The sequence below is a fragment of the Manacus vitellinus genome, unplaced genomic scaffold (genome assembly GCF_001715985.3).
Source record: "Manacus vitellinus isolate BGI_N305 unplaced genomic scaffold, ASM171598v3 scaffold_80_pilon, whole genome shotgun sequence".
In the NCBI taxonomy this organism is placed as follows: domain Eukaryota; kingdom Metazoa; phylum Chordata; class Aves; order Passeriformes; family Pipridae; genus Manacus; species Manacus vitellinus.
The window spans coordinates 834,650-858,923 of NW_021940818.1; the positions used below are offsets into that span (position 1 = coordinate 834,650).

Here is a 24,274-nt window from a genome sequence, read left to right on the forward strand (position 1 = left end):
GAGAAGAGCCAAAGTCCAGCTAGAACTTTATCTTACTCCTTATGTAAAAGACAGTAAAAAATATCTCTAAATAGCAACAAAAGAATGGCTAAGGAAAATCTGCACCTTGTATTGAATGTGGGCAAAACATAGTGAGAAAGGATGAGGAAAAGGCTAAGGTACTTACTGCCTTCTTTGCCTCAGTCAGTAAGACCAGTTGTTCTTTGGGTACTCAGCCTCCTAAACTGGAAGAGAGGGATGGGGAGCAGAACGAAGCTCCCATAATCCAAGGGGAAATGATCATCAGCCTCCTACAGCACTTAGACACACACAGGTCTGTTGGGCCAGATGAGATTCACCCAAGAGTACTGAGGGAGCTGGTGGAACCACTCAATGAGCACTTGAATTGACATTCATGAGAAGCGTGCTTTTTTCCAAGGCTAGAGGATTTTTCACATAAACCAAAGGAAAAAAAAAAAGCTTAACAGGATTTTTCCTATTTCATGTCTGCTTGGTTGGGTTTTTTTTGTCAGGGCACGTGTGGGATATTCACATTTACTAACTGCTGATGTTCATTCTAGATGGGATACACTCCTTTGCACGTTGGCTGCCACTACGGAAACATAAAAATTGTTAACTTCCTTCTGCAACATTCTGCAAAAGTCAATGCCAAAACGAAGGTGAGTGTCCCACCTCTGCCTCTCTCGCTCTGTGAGGAGCTGCCTGAGTGCTGTGCCCCCACTGCAGCCTTTCCTTTTCCCTTTCTGTGCCTGCAGAACGGGTACACGCCGCTGCACCAGGCAGCGCAGCAGGGGCACACCCACATCATCAACGTCCTGCTCCAGCACGGCGCGGCGCCCAACGAGCTCACTGTGGTAAGTGCAGGGGGGCTCCCAGGGCCCACTCTCCCCTCGCTCTCCTCATGTGTGTTTGAGCAAGGGAAATGTGGGAAAGAAAAGTGCGTGTGGTGGGAGAGGAAAAGAGCAGAGGAAGCCTATTCCAGTCGCCCCCGCATCCTCTATGCCATCATCTCTTCCAGAATTAGAACAGCAAACATCTGGAAATCTCTTCATTTTCATCCCATTTCTGCAAAGAGTTAAAAACTTAGTTTTATATCCTACTACCCAAAAATATATTCATTTCAATCACCAACTTGCAAACTTTCATTTTTCTTTTATTTACATTCTTCTACTGTTAGTTAGCAGGTTCTCCCCTTTTCCTTGCTAACATTCAACTTTTGTTATAAATGTTTCAATTGCTAGAATGGAAACACTGCCCTCGCCATTGCTAAGCGACTTGGCTACATTTCAGTTGTTGACACATTGAAGGTGGTGACAGAAGAGACCATGACTACAATTGTAAGTACAACTTAGCTCAGTAGTGAATGGAAGAATTTTTCCAAAACCAGGGTATTCAGCTTTGTTTAGTTACATGACTGCTGAGATTCCAGTCATCTATTTCCTTTTAGCAGTATAAAGTATGTATTAAATCAAATATGAGCTGTATATTTTTAAAGTAATAGACACTATGAGGATGAATACAGAAAGAGTGCCAACTGAGCAGGAAATGGACATTGTAAAGGACTGGTCATAACTGCAATGTTTCTTCACAGATCTTGTTGTTTAGGGAACAAGTTTGTAGTTGAAAAGACATTTCTACAAGACTTGTATAAATAGAAGCTGCTGCTGCCTTTTGAGAGCATTTCCCAAGGGATGATGGCTTGTATTTGGCCTAAGAGAACCTATTCCACTGTAAAAAGTGGTTGGGATTTACTTAAAAGCACCTCATTCCGTAGTTTCTGGCATCTTCCACAAGCTGGTGAAAGGCTGTCTTCTGCAAGCAGCCACAGTCAGCCCCTGCATCCCCAAATATCCATTCCCTCACATGGACATGAACTCCAGCTTGTCCGTCGTGCCTCTCAGGAAGTGTTACCCAGGACACACTGAAGGGACTATGAATGGTCAAATATTACCTGCTGTCAGAAAAATTCACAGAATCCAAAATATTTCTCAGAAAGATCTTTTGTTCACTAATGTTTTGCCAAATTGCTCTTTTAAGAGAAGAGTTTTGTGAGGTGAGGTACCTCCATGCACTACCAGCATAATAAAGCCCAAACTGTGTCTGAAGAACATAGGTTCAGAACATTGGCTCCAAATTTGCTTTTTCCTTTCTGCAACTATTTTTTTTCTGACTTTAAAAAAAAAGATAAATATGCACATGCATGTATTTTTAGGCATATGGGAAATGGAAAACAATTATTGTGTGTGTTTCATGTTTTGTCATCAGCCATTTGTGTGGTCTGTCTGTGCAAGCAGGTGGTTGCAATATGATGAGCATTTGGGATGACAGGAGGATTTTAGTTCTATTACTGCCTGTACCTTTTCTTCCTGTGATTTTTCTAGTTGTGGTCTATAATTAAGTAGTTTACAGAAAATCCACCACATAGAAGACAAATTTCAGAACAATAAAATATAAAGGAATATACCAGAAAATAAACATAATTATTTTTTTTCTTTATTTCTCTCTATGTTTTCTCAAGAACATATTTCTCTCTAGAAAGATTCCAGAACAGTTTTCCACAACCTGATAAATTTGATGGAGAATATTATACAGGATGGCAAAACTCAAATGGTTGCCTAGCATACAGTTAGGTAGCTGTAGGAAAAGTAAAAACCACACCTTTATGCTAAGAAATCCCAATATCACAAAGTTCTTCTTAGCTTGTAAAATCAAGAAGCTGGAAGAGTTTGTTCTGCATTTGATGCAGAACAATAATCATTTATGTTCTGTAGATGAAGTGTAGAGAGATGATGGGTCAGGCTGTGAATTGTGCCAGAGGAAATTGCTGAAAGGCCTGTACAACCCCTGATACCCACCCTCCAGAGAAACCCAGAAATAATTTCCATTAAAATCACAATTTGCTGCTTATCAGTGTGTAATTTTGAGTCTTTGGAAGTCTAGACATGAAATCTGATTTACAACTTAGGGTCTTAAAAACTTCAGTTTGACTGCTGAGACTTATATTTTGAGGCTCCCAAAACAACTCCCAAAGCTAAATGTAATGAAACCAGGGATGAACATAAGTAATTTTGCTACAATTTAAACATCAATTAAAAAAAAAGTCCTGTGATTTTGCTAGTTTAACAGCAAAAAAAAAAAAAAAAGCTAAAAAGCTTTGTAAGTAATTCCCACAAAATGAATTGTGTGAGGCTTTTTCTAAGTTTTGTAATGTTTGAGCATGCAGGAGCTCTTCTGCCTGTATCAAGGGATGGCAGTAGCCCAAGAAACATGAAATGCTGAATAAGTATTTATAAGGCCAGAGAAAAAGTGAAATCTTTTAAAATACATGAAGATGGGAAGGCTGTTTTGCCCTCCTGAACTTGTTAATGATTTCTTATTTGTATATGAAGGATGAGAAGCTGATTTAAAAAAATATAAAACCCCTATAAAGATGGGAGTGGATTTAGTGTGGGATGGGATTTTGTTTGGGGTTGGTTTTTTGGTTTGGTTTGGTTGGTTTTCTTTTTAATCCCATGCACTCCTTGAATGGTAACTCTGCAGGGTCTCTTGTGGGACCTAAAACTTTACCAGTACTTGTTGTGCTGTAGCTCAGCTGGAAAGTAAAATGTGCATATGTGTATCATTCATGTGATATAGGTATTCTAGGAACAGATTTCAGGCATTCATAACATTTTTTTTCTGCCTTTTTTTTTATATTGGTCTTTGAATCTGTAACAATATAAACATTGGGATGAAAATCATCCAACCACTTCAGAGTGTCTTTCATACACAAATCCCTTAAGGGATATCATTTAGCCTGCATGTGGTTACAATTGTTCTCATTTGTGGGAAAAACACACAATTCATGCTGAGGCACCTCTGAAAAAAATTCACAGATATTCAACCTGCTCCCAAACTGCAGAATTCTTCTAATGTCAAAGGAGAAATACTTCCCTCAGAAATTTTAGTTTTAATAGAGATTACATATTCCTGCTCAAGATTTAGATGACTACTTAAAGAGTTCTGATTAAACCCCTTAACATGAAACTCTTTTCAGTATATTTGATTCTTCTTTTGATGTAATTTTTTAGGACTTCAGCTCATACTTTTTCTGCTATGAAAATATGAACACAGTTTAAAATACAAATATAATATTGCCTATTTCTCTTGTCTATTTAATGTATAGTTCAATTAAAAAGTATCTTTAAAAAGGAAAATTAATAAGAAGCTATAAAGTGGTTTTTTGCTAACTGCAGTTAAAAATATGTCCTACCTGGCACTTAATTTTTAAAATAATTTAAAATAATAGAATTTTAAGAAAAATTATACCTGTACCCTGAAATCCCTTTCTTTTTCTTTTACAGACTGTTACAGAAAAGCACAAGTTGAATGTACCTGAAACCATGAATGAAGTTCTGGATATGTCTGATGATGAAGGTATTAAAAATGTTAAGAAAAATTTATTTAGTCTTTTGTTGTTATAAGAAATATCCATTTAAAAAACAAAACAAACAATACACAGTATTAGTTGAATATGGTCATTGCACATTTGTTATTGTTTTGATTGTTTTGTTGACACATTGATAGTCCATGCTTTTATTTAATTATTTTGTTTATTTAAATCATGCAGTTCGTAAAGCCAATGCCCCTGAAATACTCAGTGATGCTGAATATTTATCAGATGTTGAAGAAGGTATTTGTGCATTTTTGTATTGCACTGATATTTAACTTAAGCTTCTTCCTTCTATTTCATCTGTCTGAAAATTAATCCTTTCAGATAATTTTCTTATTATCCAACTAACAATAACTTCTGCTTTACAATTAAGAATGCTTTCAAAAATTCTTTGAGCTATTACTGATAATCATCTAACCTTTTCTGAATTTCTTACCATTTTAAAATCAAATTATCTTCACTTTCCTGGAATAATCATTTTGCTGCTGCTTCTATAAAGTTAACTGAATTTTAACTGAAAAATGAATTACTGGACAAAAGGGTCAAATATCAAAACACTTCAGAAGAAAAATAGTGAAAGTAAATGGCAAAAAAGATTAAGTTTTTTGTTTTTTAATTCTGATGCAAATTCAGCTCTGAAACGGTTGATTTACATTGATAGGGGACCCTTGACCCAGAAAGAAGTATTTTCAGGGGTGTTTATGTTTGATTTTGTTTTGGTTGTTTGGTTATTTTCTTTTAAATAATTTTTTGGTCCTGACATTCAGTAAAAACACATCAGATGACTTTTGCTCTGGATTAAGGGGGTGCTGCATTGGACTCACCTGTAGGTGTTTGTTAGTACTAAGTAAAGTACCTTGTAGCTGAAATGGTGCCTGTATCATCCTGCACATGAAATCTGTGTGTGACAATGAACTCCTCCTGTTTGCAGTGCCCCTAAATAAGCTCCTGAGCTGTAGGCACCAACAGCCTGCCTGACCCAGCTCCCTCCTGTGTGCTGGGCAGCTCTGACATGGTTTCAGTGGTCCCCAAGTATTTAAAACTCCTTTGGCAACTTCTTCCCTGCCCTCTACCAACACCTCCTGTTAGGTCAGACCTCCCCCTGGGCTGGATGTGCAGAAGTCTGTGCAAATTTCATAAGGAACTGCAGGTTTCCAGAGGCCACGGTGGGAGTTCCCAGGTGACAGGTCAGAAACGGGGAGGTCTTGAGTTGCTGAAGAGGACAATAGTGTCCTGAAGGTATTCTTGTGAGTTCTGATTCACGTGCTTTAGAGCTGCAGGTTTTTCTTTTCTGTTAGGAAAACAAATGACTGTGTTCAATTTTCTTGTACTTCTTTAGTCAGTCTCTCTTTCTTCATCCCTATTGATGTAGTTACTTTTAATTTTTATAGCACTGAAGCAGCAAGGTGTAAAAGATATTCAGCTAAGTTCTTTGTGTGCAGCTCTTGTTTAATTCATGCACCGAGGCTTTTGGTTTGTTCTCCGTCTGTCATTGTGTTCCCATTGCTGCAGTTCCAAATGGGTGGTGTTCCTACTGGACACCTGTGTTTTCCAAATAGCTCTTAGGCTATTGTTGTGCTCAAAATACTGTATTGTTTTAACTGACAGGAGCATTGATGCATGGTAGTGTTAGCTAACAGAGCAGTAACTATTGCTGTGTCCCACTGCACAGCATGCAGTACAGATGAGAAACACCCCTATATGGAATCTGAGTGTTGGAACCAAAGAAGCAATTGTGTCTTTTAATGTACAGGATCATTTTTAAGGCCAAATCTGTGGAAGGTTTTTCTAGTCACTAGCTCTTAGTTTAACAAAAACCAAACAAAACCAACAATTAAAAATGCAGGTAATACAATTGATTCCGTGCCTAGAGACTGTATTCTGCACCCATGTTGTTGTTAGGGTTGAGGGTGTGTATATATAAACAGTTCTGCAATGCATCCTTGTGTCTAAACTGGAGAGACATGGATTTGAATGGACTGACAGCTCTGTGGATAAGGAATTGGCTGGATGGTGGCACTCAGAGTTGAGGCTGAAGGCTCAGTGTCTGAGTGGAGACCAGTGACAAGTGCGGTTCCTCAGGGGTCAGTATTGGGACCGGTGCCATTTAACATCTCTATTGGTGACATGGACAGTGGGATCAGTGCACCCTCACCAAGCTGTGTGGTGTAGTTGACACACTGGAGGGAAGGGATGCCATCCAGAGGGACCTGGACAGGCCTGAGAGGGGAGACTGTGCAGACCTCATAAAATTCAACAAGGCCAAGTGCAAAGTCCTGCTAGATCTGGGAAATCCCAAGCACAGATACAGGCTGGGAGGAGAAGGGATTGAGAGCAGCCCTGAGGAGAAGGACTTGAGGGTGTTGATCAATGAGAAGCTCAACATGACCCCAGCAATGTGCACTTGCAGCACAGAAACAGACGTGTCCCAGGCTGCATCAAAAGCAGTGCGGGCAGCAGGTCGAGGGAGGGGATTCTGCCCCTCTACTCTGCTCTCATGAGACCCCACCTGGAGTTCTGTGTCCAGCTCTAGGTTCCCAGTGTGAGAAGGACATGGACTGTCAGAGCAAGTCCAGAGGAGGCCACAAAGATGATCACCTTTCCTGTGAAGCCAGGCTGAGAGAGTTGGGGTTATTTATCCTGGAGAAGAGAAGGTTCCAGGCAGACCTTAGAACACCTACCAGTACCTAAACAGGACAAACAAGAATGCTGGAGAGGGACTTTTTACATGGGCATGTAGTGACAGGAGAAGGGGGAATGTCTTTAAGCTGAACAGTGTGGGTTTAGATTCTATATTAGGAAGAAGTTCTTCACTGTGAGGGTGGTGAGGCACTGGAACAGGTTTCCCAGCAAAACTGTGGATTGCCTGTTCCTGGAAGTGTTCAAGGTTTGGATGGGGCTTTGAGCAACCCGGTCTAGTGAAAGGTGTCTGTGTCCATGGCGGTGGAGTTGGAAGGAGATGATCTTTAAGACCTCTTCCAATCCAGGCCGTTCTATGAGGTTGTGATAACAGGGTCTTTTTCAAACTTAACAATGAAAGGGAGCTCTCAAATCAGATAACAGGTATTTTATTAATCTGTGCTGAAGCATTCCAGGGTGCAAGGCATGTGAGGAATTACAGGCTTTGAGGTGATAACCTGTCCCTTTCCTGACTTGTGTATCTGTAAAGACAATACAGTGATGCCCATCCCCACAACTCCTCAGTGGTGATGGGGTATTTATACACAGTGCATCCACTTACACCAGTCAGAATAAATATGTTCAAGATGGTAAGGCACTCTGACAAATGTCATAGCCAGGGAGCTGATTTCCAAGTGAGAGAAAGGCATGAATTTAGTAAACAAATCTAAGCTTTCCCTCACTTGGCCAGTGTTCATGTCATCAGCCAAAATGCTTCAGTGAGAGAAACTTGCTGAATGGCTTCTCAATTTGCCACAACCCTCAAGGTTTCTCTCCTAAAAGAAACTGATGACTTGGAAAGTAGAGGCTCAGAGACAAATGTCAGGAATATAATGTCCTTGTATTTTATGTCTTGCTGTGCCTGCTAAATAAGTATTTACATGGGAATTGTGTAATTTATCCTCCCTGCTGAGGACAGTTTGGTTTGCAGTCAAATCTTTCATTCTTTTTCCTAGATGACTCTGGCAAATCTGCCCAAATGAGGTTAAGTGTTGGGAAACTGCTACACCACAAAAAAGAAATGGTGTTTTTTTGAAATATGTGAACATGATTTTGGGGGGAGGGAGGGGGGAAATGAAGGCTCATCTTCATATATAGCAGAAAGTTTGTAGAAGAACACAGAGCAATTCTGATGCACACCAAACATGTGCTATGCTTTTTTTGTTAGAGATAGCAAATAAAAAAAAATGTGAAAGCCAAGACTGGAAGAACTGGGCCTTTCCTCTTACCATCTCCAGATGTGAGCTCACACCCTGTGCAGCTGGGAGCCCCAGTGGTGTGCCTGTGGCCACGGGGCTGGTGGGGAGCCAGGGATCAGCCATGCTAAAGCACAACTCCAGTTGTCTGTGGGAGGCCTGGAAGGGATCCCTTCCTCTGCAGTGCTTGCTCAGCCTCTTAGCGTCCCTCTGGGCGGCTGCAAGAGCTTTAATCTCCTAGAGGAAGCTGGAGTCCTGCTGTGACTGCCACAACCCAGAGATGAGCTCTGTCACAACAGCCCTCCCTAAAGCTGCCACTGCTGTCTCAGAGGCAAAGGGACAGCAAGCAATGGAAGCTGATGCATAGAGAAGTGAGACTGTGTGAGCAGTGAAGGGCAAAACCAATCCAATCCATAAACCCGATTAGGTATTGAGAATTTAGACAGTCAATAGCAAGAAACAGTTATTGTTGAGCTTTTAATTTTTGTGATTTGGTCTTCAGTAGATAACAAATTTCTGGGTGTAAATCAGGACACTGTTTTAAACCCATTTAATGGAGATTCTTCTCTCAGTAGGAATAAGTATCATGCTAATCAGTTCCCTGGAAGATTAGACAGATGTCCTAACAGAACATGAATGCACACTGCCTGATCCCTGAGTAGGTGCTAAAATACAGCAATTAAAATGCCTTTAAGACAGGTCAGGACATCCCCATGTATAAAAATCTGTTATTGGTCGTTTTAGGAGGGGTTGATTTATTATGTTTTTAAGCTTGGAGTTTTCAGAGTTTCTTTGGCTCCATAAAATTTCACAGGTTCATAAAAGTTTCAATGGTTTAGTACTGGCTTTTCTCCACACTTCTGCGAAACCAAAAGCTTGGCTACAACTTGAAGCGTCCTCCTCTTCTCTGTGGCTGTACCTCTTTTGTCATCAGACAGCTCTGGACAGACTGTGATGAGGGAGTGGCAAAAGCTTCAGGTACCTTTAGCAGAGCCAATGACAACCGTCCATTTGGATCCCAGGCTATGATTAAATTTTGTTTGGTACTTTTCCCAAGCCACATGATGCCTTCTCTCTCTTGCCAGAGATCCTGTATTTCTCGCTGGCCTCTAAAAGAACACCTGCCCTGCACTCCTGCAACTCCCAGCTGTAGGAGACATGCTGACAGACCAGAAAAATAGGGAAACTTGGCATGAGAAGGGTGATGAGAGGTTCTTGGAGAGAAAAGAGTAAAGAGAATAGAACTCTCTATCCAGAAAATAAAAACAAACTGCATGAGGGATAGGCTAGAATATAAAAAGTAATGGGTGGCATAGTGAACAGTAATCTTTGCTAACTCTCCAGAAGTCTGAGAAGAGGGGGCATCATAGAAACCAGCAAGAGGCAGGTCAAGCTTAAAAGGGCTTCTCCTCCTGCAACAGGTAGACTTTTATGACTCCTTGCACAGGTCCATGGTGCAGTGAACACAAGAAGTTTACATAAGTTCAAAGTCTAACTGGAAGAATTTAAAAAAGGGAAAAAAGAAAAAAAGCTGTTCATGATTATACAAACCTCTTTCAGGTTTAGAAAATGTGTGCTCAAATCAGTGCAAGCTAGAAAAAAAATGTCCCAAAGGACTTCCAATGGTTTATATTCCTATATTTTTCTATGAAGTGTGGCTGCTGTCACAGACAGTGTACATTAGAACTGCTGGGCCCTTGCTTTGACCTACTGCCACTATTCTTTCCTGGATTTTGAGCTGTTTCCTATACTTGTGATAGCTGTGTTTGCCCACTGTTAGCAGGAACATGATCTTTCTTCAACATGTAATGTATTACGAAGGGAAGGATGGCAATTGCAGCAAAGCAGTGCAGTGTTCTTTGGTGGTTTTTCATCAGTGCCTCACTGTTGGGCATTTCTCTATCATTCGTGTTCAGAGATGAGTTTTGTCTTCACTTTTCCGTGGGACTTCTCTCTGCAGCAACACCGTGTGCTGTGAGCAAACACTGTGCTCACTGTTACCTGAAGCACAGAGGATTTAGGCTGTGGCACCTAATTAAACAGAGTGGGATTGCTGAAACGTGCACCACCCACTTTGCTCCTGCCTCCCACGATCACAAAACAATGTCTGGAATTCTTTGAAATTACCACTCCTAGATGCAGTTTTTCCTTTGATGAGAGCATTTCATCAGAGTAATCCTGCTCTGGCTGGATTAGCTGCAGAGCGGGATAACATCTAACCATTCTCCACCTTGCCTTTGACAAACGACGTTCCTAAAGAAAATGCCACCTCTCTTCCTTACAGTGGCGCAGCGCTTGTCCTCAGGTGCTGTTAGGGCAGAAGTTCCCAAATTTACTGGATCAGCTCGTAGTTGCTTAAAGTTGCCCAGATCTCCCTCCCTGGGCCACCTCCTCGCCTCCCAGGCTTCAGTCCGTTTTCCTCAAGCTCCAGAGTTTGCCGCTGGAGCCAAGCACCCCGGGCAGGGAGGGATGGTCTCACGCCGGTGGCACCCCGGGGCAGGGCAGAGCGGGGTGGGCGCGGGGAGGCGCCGGCCCCGGGCCGGGGGGGCGGGCGGAGGCAGCGCCCTTCCCGCAGCCCCGCGCTCCCTCGCTCAGCCCCGGCATCAAGTTACAGAAAAACTACACCCTCGCAGCACCCCTATTTACATACAAATAACTGGAGTGCCTGCATTTATGTCACCATTCAAGAGGCTTGCCAAGGGAGGCTGTAATCCAATCAGCAGAAGCTTTAAAGGGATGTCTGCAGAGTGATTAAAAGGGGATTTTTGTTGTTTGTTGTTTTTTTTTTTTTTTTAACTGTAGTCATTATTTTTCATTTTGTTTCATATTTGCAAAGGACTTTTAATCTGAGTTGAGAGGACAAAGATGCACATGTCCTAAAATACATGCGAAGAGATCAAGATGTTAAGAAGATCTCAGTTGTTGTGTGGAAAGCGAATATGACCCACAGGGATTAGTTTGCTTGTGCTGGTTTGGAGATTAAGTCTAAATCACTGCTTAAGGACTAATAGGACTAATAGGAATTCTTGGAAACACCAGGGAAAAAAAATCTTATAGACCAGACTGGTGAAAATGGCTTTCCAAAACAGTAAGACTTTTTTAAAGTTTCACTTGATGTATGATGATTCTGTTTCGGGTTTTTGAATGCTTTTTGGGTATTATGAACATTTTAGTTTTGAAACTGTTACTTAAAATACTGGTTGTTGCTGGGCTGGAGGAGAAAGTTGGTCTGTTTGTTTGCCGTTTGCAAAGCAGTAGCTGAAGGGGTATTTTTAGACTTGATTGTTAGTTTAAAACCAGAGCTCGCCTGTGGTTTCCTGAGTTTAGTGAATGGAAACTAGTCTGAACTCCTTGAATGAAAGCGGGAAACAGGAGTCTGGGGTTGGGAGTCACTTACCTTCGGGAATGCGCTGTTAAACTTCTCTGTTGTGCAACTTTTACACACCTAAAACGCGTTCACAACAAAGGAGGAGAGTGAATGTCGGCAAGCAGTGAGTTTATAGGGAGCGTTCGCTCCTCTGTGCTGTTGAGGGAACAGGGGGGTAAAAAAAAAAATCCAACAACCGCAAAAGGCATATTTTGGACTTGCTCTGTCAACGCAGGAATGTAGGTTTGCATGATGTAATGGCATGCAAATGCTCCCCGCCGGGCAGCTGCTCCGTTAACCCTTTGCGGCGCCTGCCCGCCTCTGCCAACATTTAACTTCCCTTCCTCTTGTTTTTTTCTAAACCGACTAACGATCTCTTTCCCTGTGGATGGATGGCCGCGTCCCATATGCTCCCGGCGGTTCCAGACGGGGTCCCGCCCGCCCGGGGGCTCGGCCGGGGCTCCGCGGGCCTGGCTTTGTTCTGCGCCGCGGGGATGGGGATAGGGATGGGCCGCATCGCCCTCGCCGGGGCGGAGAACGGGCTGCAGGAAGCACTGAGCTTCAGAAAATCAACCTGGGAGCGGGAAGAGGTTCTTAAAAAAAACAAAAAAACAAAACCAAAAACAAACAAACAAACAAACCCCAACAAAACAACCAAACTAATAAAAAACCGCTAGTGACAAAAATCCCTTTCTTCCATTCAAACTTAACAAAAGTTACTGAGAAATACCCAAGGTGGAAGGCGGACCTCTTTTTTCACTCAGCCTCTATTCAAGCTTGCTGCACTTTTCCGTACTGGTGGGCTAACAGGCTGTCCCTCACAGCCATCAGTTGGTTTGGTTTTGTTTGTTGGTTTGATGTTTTTGTTTTTATTTCCCACGTGGAACTATCTAACTTTATTTTGTTAGCTCGGGCTTTTTTTGATAAGGAAAGCAAAAGCGTGTGTAATGATGCAAAGTACAGAAGAAGCCTTTAGCTTGCTGAAACGATTGGGCAAAAGTCATCGCTCGTATAACTTTACTGGATTTACATCAAGGTGGAGTTCTGCTTCTGTCATTTGCCCCCCAATAAAATTATTTTCTCAGGCCCATTCAGAGGGTGGATAATTAACATACTACGTGGAAAGAGCCTTAGGGAAAGTGGGGGTGACTGGATTGATTCCTTATTGGCGCGCAGAGAAGGGCGTTATGACTTGCTAAGCGCACAAACATTTACAATACGCGTAGCTCCTGATTTCAGCCTGACTTCTGTACTGGCAGGTGAGGATGCAATGACAGGCGATACGGACAAATACCTCGGACCCCAGGATCTGAAAGAGCTGGGAGATGACTCCTTGCCTGCTGAAGGATACATGGGCTTTAGCCTGGGCGCCCGCTCCGCCAGGTATTGTGTTTGCCGTTTCTCATGTTCGCGCGTCACCACAGCTACAAGTTTCTACAAACCAAGTGCGCTCTCACACAACACTGGAGCCTCTTTTGAAACGAAGTAGAGGGGGTGTACTTCCTTTGAAGCATATGTTCATTGCAGTTTTGTTTCATATTCTTTATTCATGTTGGCTTCTTATGGCAGTGGTACGGAAAACTTAACTATTCACTTTTTCTGGTCTCTGTTCTTGCTCTGAACATCTCCCAGTCACCTCTTTTGCAACTGGTCTAGAGACTGATCCAGAGCAGACAGCAAAACCAGGTTTCTTTTAAGTACTGCTGGGTCAGACTGATACTCACAGTAGAGGTGTCCTTAATGGGCTAATTTTGCTGAATAATGTAAATACCAGAAAAACTGAATGATAATCATTTTGCTATTTTGGTGCTTTTATTTCTTTAAAGGTGCTAGTAAGTAATCCAACCAAAAGAGACAATATTAAAGAAAAATTGCTCCTCCTTCCCCCCCCCCAAAAAAAAAAAAAATCAGGTTTACCCTAAATTTGTTGCAGGGTTTAATTTGACAGGGAATGGATTACGTGTTACAAAAAAAGCAGGCCAAAGTTTCTGTGAACCTGATAAAACATTGTAAACCTGATATGATGTCTGACTAATATTAATTCCAGTTCAGGTGTTTCTAGATCGACGTTTTAGATTTCATTTTTGAATGTTGCTAAAGCCTGCAGTGTGTGTTGCTCAAAACAATTAAAGCTGTATGAGCAGGGATTACTTCCATAGTTGTGGATTTGCAGTGTAGTTACTGACAGTTGAATTGTACTGAAGCTAATAATTAAACCTCGTAAGCTGGAGCCCTGAGGACTTTTTCCTATGCTGTAGTTTAAAGATCTGTTTTAGAAACTGAGTTCATTGTCTAACAGCAAATGGCAGCTCCCATAAAGTAAAGCTTAGATGTCTAGCCTTCAGTTTTGTTTGCTATGGTCGCATTAGAAATGCAAGCATGCAGTGCAGATTTGCTCTTTAGTAGTCCCCAGCCATGTTTTGCTTGACTTACAATTTTTAGGGAAGTTCATAAGTATTTATGTGATACATACATTCATGAGAAATGCCAAAATGCATTTAAATAGTCCATTAGATAGAAAATCAGCAAAACAAATCTGAAGGAAGAACCTTGTGTCATTGCAAATTGAATTAACAAAGCTGACATGCTGCTTTTAAAGAGGAGCCGGCGCGAGCAAGGTCCTCACACAGCACTCTCGGCCGTGGTCATTGCTGAAGCACGGCAGTGATGGTGGAGAGGGAGGTGCTCTGTGTGCAGAGCCGGGCACTGATTTACCTGACACCTCTGACTCATTACAGCCCTCTTCCTGCACGGAGCTGAATGCTCTCTGTGCAGGTGGCAGGGCAGAGTTTCACAGTCAAGATCTGTTAGTTAGATCTGAGGGTTCAACCCCACGTTTTCTTTGAGAGAAATCCAATATTCCCATGCTTCTGATTTTAGCAGTGCCATTACTATTTGTTGCTGCGTAGCTCATTTTTTTGCATTGCACATGTTATGCTCAGAGGAGACAAATACAGTGGTTTTCCTGTGAAGTATTTTATTTAGCAAAAAAAAAGTATCCTGTGGATGTATCTTACTGCTGATTCTGAGTGTAACATTAAGAAATGAACACATTAAATATATTAGCCATCCAGCCATAACATCTTGCTTTTCCTGTCTGATTCTTTGCTTTCTATTTCTCCTGTTTCTTTTCCACTGTAAATTGCTTTAGTCCAAAAGTCAGGTAAGAAGGCATGGCATCGTGTTACATCTTTCTCATCTTTCTGCTGCTGCCATTGCTTATTTTCATTTTATTCAGCATTAGAAAGTGACATGCTTTTATTTTTGGGAGTAGGGGGTGGATTCAGCCTTAGAGAATATCCCCCTGTTATAACAAATATAACTTAATTTCTTTATGCCCTTTATCATGTAAAAGTCTGCTTAACATATGCCTACAGTGTGTAATTAAGATCCCAGTTCTGCTTCCAGCACAAGGAGGAACGTGTGCTAAGGGACTAGAAAAATTCAGTTAGCAACTACTAAATGCATGAAACACGTTGTAGAGTTTTGAGTCTGAAAAGTGTTGCTAGTTCAAAAGTGTAATATGTTGTTGGATGTTGCTTTGTATTAATTCACGTTTTTTACTACTTTATTTTTTGTCACGTAGCAAGCATGTCTAGGCCTGCAGCATGTTTTTAGCACATACCATAATGTACCTTCCAGGGTTAAATATAACACACTCCTACGTTGATTTAATTGCAACACATTCAGAGTGATCTTAGTTATTTCTAAATAGTTCACCATGAACAAAATAACCCCCAAAACATCAGAATCTGGATTTAATCATCAATAAGCTAATTTTTTGTTCATTTCAAAATCATTACCCTTTCTTTCTAACTAAAGGAATAACTGGGGTGTTTTTAACGATGTCAAAAGTGGTTCAGCCACAAAGAAGATGACAACACATAAAACTTTCTCTTAGTTAAACCTGCTTCAGCAAGCTGAGCTTTATGGGCGGGTGCTGTAACCTACCCACAGCTACCCTGGGACCTGCCCTCATGGGTCTCCTTCCAGGATTAGGGCATGAAGATATTTATCAAAGTTCATCTAAATACTTGAATACACGTTTCTAGATCTATTCTAAAGCCACAGCATTACTGCCAAAGCAGTAAACATCTGTTGAGATTTTGCTTATGTATATTGTAGGGAAGGGGATATTTAACTATAGTCAAATACTTTTTATTCCATTTTCCCCCTTGTATTTATTTCAGAGATTATGTATATTTTGCCATCTTGTGCTATCCCTGGAAGTTGCATGTATTAATTTTTTTTTATTTTTATTTTCTGTTCATCTCATTGTCACCTGCACTTTCTATGATAAATGGTAAATACAACAGCCTCCGCTCCTTCAGTTCGGATAGGTCCTACACACTGAACAGGAGTTCTTATGCCCGGGACAGCATGATGATTGAAGAGCTGCTGGTACCAGCAAAGGACCAGGTATGTGCTGTGTTTCTGCCACCATGTAGTTTGGCTTCATATTTACAGGGGGTGAGTGTTCAGCCCTCTGTGCCTCCAAAGACTATCCCTGCTCTCTTAGCCATTGAAAAGGGGGAAGAAGGGAGCTGTGAGAAAGAAACTGTGGGGGTTACCACTTTGTGATTTTGATCCTGCACGGGACAGGTGATGGGGTCCCAAACCAAATGAGTCTTTTAAGGGACCAGTTATGTTTCTTAGAATGGGGTTGGTCATATGCTGAAGTCACTGGGAGCATGTGTGACCTAATGCTACGTGTGTCTTTAGAGTGCTTTGATAAGCTGGGAGCAACGTGTTTTACACTGAGCAACCTTTGTACTGCGTAGACTGGGAATTACTATTGCCTGTTCTGTCCACGTGGAGGGGACTCCAATTCCTGTCCTTGTTTTTCCACCCTTGGGAACAATTTGGCCTTGCAAAGATTAAGTTGTTATACACTGGTCAGTTTATGTATCTTTCAAATGCTTGTGCAATGACTAATACCATGAAAGCAGAATCTTTTGACCTGATTCTAGCATGGGAAGGTCTTTCCAAAAGCTAATGCTGGGGATGACGGCGTACTATATGCTTTGTTTGTGAGTTCCTCAGCGTTTTCCTTGGTAGACTTGTTTCAGATTTTCAGATCTAACTGAATTACTCAAGAGTTTCTGGTTGCACTGAAGTCAGAGATCTGCTAGGAAGCGGAATAAAAATTCATATAAAAATCTTTATTTGGGAGTGATGAAAGGATTGTGTAGTGGAACTGTTGTTTATGTCCTGGAAGAGCATAAGGTGGATTGTAACGAAACTGAGGTTTACTCTGCTGTTTTCACAGAAGAGTGTTCCTGCACTGGGGGGTTATTGATCTCAGAGGATATTTTCATGAGGGAAAAGGTTGACAGAGCAGGACTTATGTATTTTAAACCTTGATTGTATTAGTCTGTAAATTCAAGTGTAATGTAAGTTACCCAGTTTTACTACAGCTTTTACACGCAGTTTTGGTAGCATTATGAGAATGGCAGAAATTGGATTCTGTTTGAGCAACAAAATGTTTATTATTAGATTGTTACTTTCAAGTGAAATGCTGTAAACCACCAATAACCTTAATTTGCAACAGCCAGCTCGTGAGAGTTTCTAAAGCTTGCAAAGCAGTGATTTTGTGGTTTCGTTTGGTTTGAAGTCAGGAAACAAAATCTATAACTACTGGCACTGGGGATGAGAAATTATATGTCAGGGCTGAAAACCTAAAGTTGCTTTGACGCCTCCTAATCCTAAGACTTCATTAAGTGTTCTTGATATGATGGAAATTTCGGAGGAGAGGAAGACCCTTCAGTCTGAGAATATATTGCATTGTTTTATGATTCTGGCCATTTTTGTGATTACCGTGAAAGTACCACTTGTCTGTATGTGGAAGCGTTACAGTGACACCTCACCAAGTACAGGAGCTCTGCTTCAGGGCAAACTTCATATTCTCTGGGAGCTGTCATGGACCTCTCTGCTTTCTGGAAGATCTTTTACAGTGCTGACTCTTGAGCTGACAAGGCAACAGATTCTAGTGCTGGTGCTGAGCAGCAGTGTAGGCTGTTTCCATTGCATTTATAATCTCTGTGTTTTTGTGATTCCAGTTTTTGTCCTGCAATGATTGTGCAATTATTGCAATTACTGCAGTTCAGCACTGGTCCGAATTTGTCATGTAAAACGAAGCCAGGCTGGAGGCCTGGTTGTCAGTCTAGCTGGGAATGTTATTCTAATCTTAATACTTTAGATAAACTTTAAGTATCTCATGTCCAGGAGGGGATCAGGAACAGGAAAGGTCGTAGTGGGAAAAAAATACCAGTTCTGTCTTGAGAAGTTAGTAAAGCCATGATTCTCTGAAAAACAAGCAACATAAACCCAACAAACTATCTTCATGAAAAAGGGAGCCCAGCTAAAAATTTCTGATACGGTTTCTGCAAACTTCAATGTCCTGACAAAAATATATCCATTTTCTGGAATTTCTGTTCTTCAGCCCAGCCCTAAATTTACAGCACTTTGGCAGAAGCAAGACTGCATTTGGGAGATGGAGAATACCTCTACCTTTCCTTCTCATGCTTCTATACATTGACAGGGTTCTAGATAATCTCTGCTATGGCAGTAGAAAGGAGGGGAAGAAAACCTCCAACTTGTGTTCCACTAGTGGAATTCATAGGAACAAAGAACACTGTGGGTCAAAACCAATGTCCTAAAAGTCCATCTGGAAACTGACAGGAGTTAAAACTGTTTTGGGAATCACACTGCTCTGAAGCAGAGTGATCCATTGCCTATCTGATTTTGTACATATCAGACCTGTTTGGACTTTGCAAGAGCAAAGTCTCAGAGTAATGGGAATTGATTTTATCACAAATATCAGTATATAAAAAAGTAAGAAGCATTTGTCAACCTCTCGATCAGGTTAAAATAGAAGATCCCATGGTCACCTCTCCCCAGGATCACTGGGAGACTTAGGAGTGTGAAAAGAAACAAATGAGGAAGATTTGAAATCATTCTTTACTGAACCTCACTGCCAGCATAACACATCGAGTGTCAGAGAAGAGTTTCTAATAATTCCTTAGAAGACATGATATTCTCCATTGTTTGCATTTGGTGGTTTATTGCTGACCCTGTTCTACAGGGAAGTCTGAATCCAGGCCACACTGTACCTCATAACCTGGCTGGGCAAAGTTAAAATTTCTGTGTCCTGGCATATTACCTTGGATACAGCAACTCAGACTAAATCCAAATGACTTTCTCCATGGAATAATTTACATCAACCTCTGAATTTAATCAGCCAAAGGCAGGATGACTCGAGCTGTCCATTAAATAGCAGCTTGCTGAATCACTTCAGTCTGGATAAATTCATCTGGGAGGAAGCATAAATTCTTCTGTTTGCTGAACTCTGATATTACACAGCCTGGATATTCAGTTATGCAAGCAGCAGGATCCTTGCCAGCAGAGTCATCAGTATTTTTATACACACATTTGCATCTAAGGCTGCCACACCCTTTAGCAATGCATAGTTAATCTCCCTCGGTCCAGGGAGGGAACACTGGGACCTGACCCAGCACAGGATAAATCCTGTGATTTGTTGTCACTGACAGTGTACCATCTTCTGGACTGCTTATATTGCAATTTAAGACAGGAAGATTTTTTTGCCTGCCTGGAAAATCCAGCACCTCAAGAGCCTGAAAAAATGAGAAGCACAGATGCGTGCTGTGTGTAAGATGCATGTGTCCTGCTATTAGCTTTTCCTACTCTGTTCCTCTGCCAAAATTATTGGCTGCAGGCTTTAGGTTTTTGCTTGCTCTAAATATGTCCAAAAGATCTGTTTGAGTGCACTTGGTCAGAAAGGAATGCTTTCAAACAGTAGTTACCTGGTGTCCAGACCATATCTCAGGACAAAGAAAGACCAAGGCAAACCTGCAGCACCGCGGCGAGCATAGGATCACCTCTGTCTAGCAGAGGTTATTTTGGAGTGATGATATTTCCTTGGAACTTATATGGCCCTGTGTTTAGTTTTCTATGTCACACTGCTAAAGGAACATTAGCATTTTTCATCTATAGGAAACCTGACCCCACGTTTATTTGTTGATGTGTAGTGATGTTTATTTGTTGGTGTGATGCATGCCGGGGCCTCAGTGCAGTAACACTGTTATGCCTTGGCAGGCTTTTCAGTGGCAAACACCAAATTGTGCCGTTCCTTTTGGCACATTTCATTGTTTTGTCCTACTTTTGATGATAACGTTGATCAGTGAGCAAGTAATAAGTTTATTTTTGTTTATCTAAATATTTACAATGCCTAAGACAAGCTGTCTGAATCTTACACTGTTTGGTATCAAAAATAATAACGTACTCAGTATGAGCTCTTACAAATCATTTGGAATAGCAGAAATCCACAGCATTTCTCAGGAAATGCAGGAGAATCTCTAATGTCCTTTTGGAAAGACTTAGAAAACTGTCTTCATTAAACTAATGGTACTAATTAAATTATTAAAAATCCACTGTGGTTGCTTAATTGTCATTGCTTTAACAGCATTCATTTTATCTTTTTTTGTTTGATGGTGTATTTTGGTGTTTAACACATGCAAGTTTGCCCTTTATTGTTGTTGTCTGTGTTTGAACCATCAGGCCTCACATACATATATTACAGCACAAAGTTCAACAAAAGATCCTTAATAAAAGTGTTAAGGTATGGAAAGGAGGAGACATGGAGCCATGTGGCACTGTGTTTGATGGATGACAGAGCAAAGTTGTACCCTGCAAAGATTTCTATTGATTGGCAGTAAATTATAGTGTCAATGGTTTTTTGGAAGGAAACCTGGGATACTCATCTCTAATAAAAGAAATGGCTAAAAAGTGAAGCTTTTTGGAAACCCCAGAGTGATGGGAGGGTTGCACATCCTGGCCAACAACACAGCACTATCTGCCTGCTTATCTTGTGGAAGCTTCTCAACAGAAGTATTTTTGTGTGTTTACGACTGACCCTGCCAGATTTACTACTAATGCTGATATTTCTGTTCGACATCATGAATTTGCACTACCACTGTGTCAGCATATAAAAAAACCAGGCAGAAATAATAAAACTTCCCTGTGCAGAAGTGTATGCTTGGCTCAGGTTTGACTTTAACCCACTGAATTTGATTTGAAAACAGCCCATGAGGTTTTAGTCTAAATAGACTTTGCTCTCTCTAGATGCATTTGCCTCTAAGCAGCAAACAACCTACTTAGAGAAAACACTGACATCTTTAACACCACCTTGAGTGAAGATTGTGTGTTGCATGACAGCTTCCTGACTTACTTTTATTGATGTAATTTCTGATGGTGCTTCTTAAATTATGGAGAAGCTTTCATATCACCCTGGAAATAGGGGCAAACAGTGTTTGAAGATTGAATTTGTTTGATTTCGTAGGATGAAGGAAACAAAATAAAAAAGGTGTATTTTACTAAAATGGCTTTGCTGCACAATAAGAGGAGTTTTAGGGTAAGAGCATGTTGCAGAGCACAGGATACAGGAGTGTGCATGTGTGTGTCTATGGGCAGCAGCAAGAAACAAATTACACCTCAGTGTCTGTCAGGTGGGGTAGTTAATTATAGCACCAGTGTTCCAGCACTTCACTGGGTTAAAGCTATTTTTGTAGAGATGAGTAGGGGCAGTGGCACTCCAGAAAACAGGTCTCATGTTGGTTATATGTGTATGAAGACAAACTCCCCTCCCACTGGGAACTCGCTGGTGCATTCACAGCTTCAGTGAAACTCTCAGTGAAGTTATTCACAGGTTCTGCTTGAACAAGGATCTATCCAATGGCAACTTCTGAGGGGGAATATTGTACTGCCTGTCTGCATGGTGTATGATTGCAGTACAAATGGTAATATATTTTTCAATCTTTTTAACCTGGCACAGGTAAGTGAATACTGGAGAGACACGTTGTTGAAACCGAAGGAGGTGTGAAAAGTGGGCAAAAAGAATGTTTTAAAGAGACATAAGATGACTTTATGTGTGTATTCCATGTTATTCTTACAGGATTTCCAGCATATATCATTTGTCAGCACTGCTATATGAAAAGGACTGGTCTAAATTTAATAGAATTATATTAACAAGCTTGTATTTAAGACAAGTGTTTTAATGTTAATTTTAAATTTAAATTTATCTTTTTTTTTTATTTATTTTGTTTTGAAGCACCTGACGTTTCAAAGGGAGTTTGATTCTGATTCTCTCAGACACTATAGCTGGGCTGCAGACACCTTGGACAATGTTAACCTTGTTTCCAGTCCCATCCATTCTGGGTAGGTCACTTAACAGTTTTCTTTTATCTTTAGATGTGGAAGTGTATTGTTAGCTGAAGAATACAGCCTGCTGTGATGGCTGATAACATGCCTGTTCCTGCTCCACTCAAAGCCAGTGGCAAAATTCACACTGACTTCAAGGAGGGTGCTTAATAACAGGAGTCAGTCCAAATTCTTGCATATCAAACCAAAAACTTGCTTCTGCACTTAATTTTCTGAATGCCAAAACATTGTAATCCCACAGACTTCTCTTTAATTGTTCAGTTTTACTTTTTCTGTTGTTTATGCTTTGCTTTAAGTGTCATAAGCTGATTTTGTTTGAATTGTATTAAATTATTTGGAATATGAAATCAGAGATATAATGTTATACTTTCTGTTCCTTCACAGAGTAAAAAATGGGGAGATTTAATTTGACCTCTTATTTATACCTCCAAACTCCTGCCCAGTCTCCAGTATCTGTATTTTGATTTTAGTGGTACTATTTGTTTACTTATGAGTCATCACTGTAATTTAGATGCTTCTTGACAGTACCACATAGACTTGATTTAAATGCACTAGTAGTGATGTCTGAATGCATATTGTAAAAATTTACAAATGAATGTGTAAGGAATCTTTGCATATTTGATTGTCTGTTGCAAATATTTGTTGTTTAATTTTTTGAGATCGGGACATAAAATTCCATATCTTTTTTAATTTACTTCCCCATTTTGTGACTAATTCCATTCTTATCATAAAAATGAGTGCAGCACATATCAAAATATTTCAGTTCCGATATAGCAGCAAGTCCCACAAATCTAAAGCAACAGTCCCACAATACACACCTGCTTCTGCTGAAGAGATCTATACAACGGTGGATTTTTTGGTCCTTAGCTGCACTTTTGGTCAGTGCTAGCACTGAAATGTCAAGAATTGCAGTATAAAAAGCTGAAGTCTGTTGGTTATCACAGAACAGTGTCAGCAAAGAACCTCAGAGAGCTGGCAGCCCACCCCTTTGCAGTACTGCAGGATAAAATGTAGGCAAGTAATTCCTGAAATATGTTTAATGTCTTAATAATCACTAAAAATAAGAGATGGTCCACCAGGTTCAGGAGTTCACTATCTTTTGTTATAGTATTCTTTCCCTGACAGTCAACATTTCTTTGCCACAGATTAAGCCTATTTTCTGTCATATCCGTGGTGGTCATGGAGAACAATATCTTATTGGTCTTTTAGCAATTGTTTTCTATGTCAGAAGACATGTAGTCCTGTCTTTTAGACTCAAATGTCCCAGCTCCTCCCAGGTGGTGCTTTCCGCATTTCAGCACATCCTTGCTGCTCTCCCCCTGGCTCTCTCAGGTCATTCATGACACTCCTAACACATTTAAGCAATCCTATAGTGAGATTTTGGTAACTGCAATTTTTGTTGGTAAATGTTTGTGATCTGCTAGAATTTCTTGGCTCTTTTCTGAAATTCTGCATTTTGGTTATTTGTTTCTGTTTGGTGCTTGTGTGTTTGACTTCTTCTCTCTGTTACTATTTACCTTTATGGTATTTTAGTTTGTTGGTTGCAGACCCTTTTTTCATTTTTGCAGTCTGATCCTGTATGCCAAAGACTTTTCAGACCTTCTTTCTGTGTTGATATCATGAATGAAAACCTTTCCCAGGACAGCAGAGTGAAATCTGCAGTTGAAGTTCCCTTTCAGTGTAACAGTAATGCACTGATGGTATCTCTTTTGAGGTAACTTCTCGGGTGATTGTCTGCTCACCTTATCTATTCTGAACCTGAAGTACCAAGACAGTACTTCCACACATCAAAGAAGGAAGTCAGGTTCATTTGACATTAATTACTCTTGCCACTGATATACTGGCTTGTTTTTATTTTGAGGACTGGTGATAGGCAAGGTGTAATATCTTGATTAAATATCTTGATCCTTTAGGCCCTTATAGATTGAGCATTAAATAATTTACTCCTGAATGTTTCTGGTAGTTGAGATTAGATTGATTGGTCCAAAATTTTCTGGTTTCTTTTCATCCTGATACAAAATAGGTCTGATGTTTGAATCCTGCCACTCCTCTGGGGCAGTACTTTCTGCCCTTAGGTCTTCAGCATGCTCACTAATGGTTCCAACCCTCCAAAACGTGTATTCTGTGGACATGGGATCTTTCACATCAGCTCCTTCAGATCTGCTCCTTTGGTACATGAGTCCATACTAGTGCAGAGGTGATCTTTGCTGCCCAGAGGGGAAGGGCTGCAGACCTGCAGCAGGGGAGCAAATTGTGGGGTTGCAGAGGAGGGAGAGGAGAGAGATTCTCCAAACAGGTATAAATCAAAATATCTTCCAAACAGGTACAGCTTTTCCAACCCATATTTCTCATTTGACCTTTCAA

General features: G+C 40.8%; 1 protein-coding gene across 5 annotated transcripts in view; it reads left to right on the top strand.

The window, feature by feature from the left end:
- The window catches only part of ANK3 (ankyrin 3), a 205,327-nt gene that overhangs the window by 118,039 nt on the left and 63,014 nt on the right, over positions 1-24,274 (top strand). For 4 of the 5 annotated variants that reach the window (XM_018085402.2, XM_018085401.2, XM_018085400.2 and 1 more), the window contains exons 20-28: positions 561-659; positions 756-854; positions 1,242-1,337; positions 4,344-4,416; positions 4,610-4,672; positions 12,934-13,057; positions 14,826-14,837; positions 15,991-16,093; positions 21,801-21,907. In XM_018085402.2, the coding sequence (XP_017940891.1) occupies positions 561-659; positions 756-854; positions 1,242-1,337; positions 4,344-4,416; positions 4,610-4,672; positions 12,934-13,057; positions 14,826-14,837; positions 15,991-16,093; positions 21,801-21,907 (776 nt within the window). The remainder of the gene's footprint in view (positions 1-560; positions 660-755; positions 855-1,241; positions 1,338-4,343; positions 4,417-4,609; positions 4,673-12,933; positions 13,058-14,825; positions 14,838-15,990; positions 16,094-21,800; positions 21,908-24,274) is intronic. The other variant, XM_018085405.1, reaches the window with a different exon arrangement.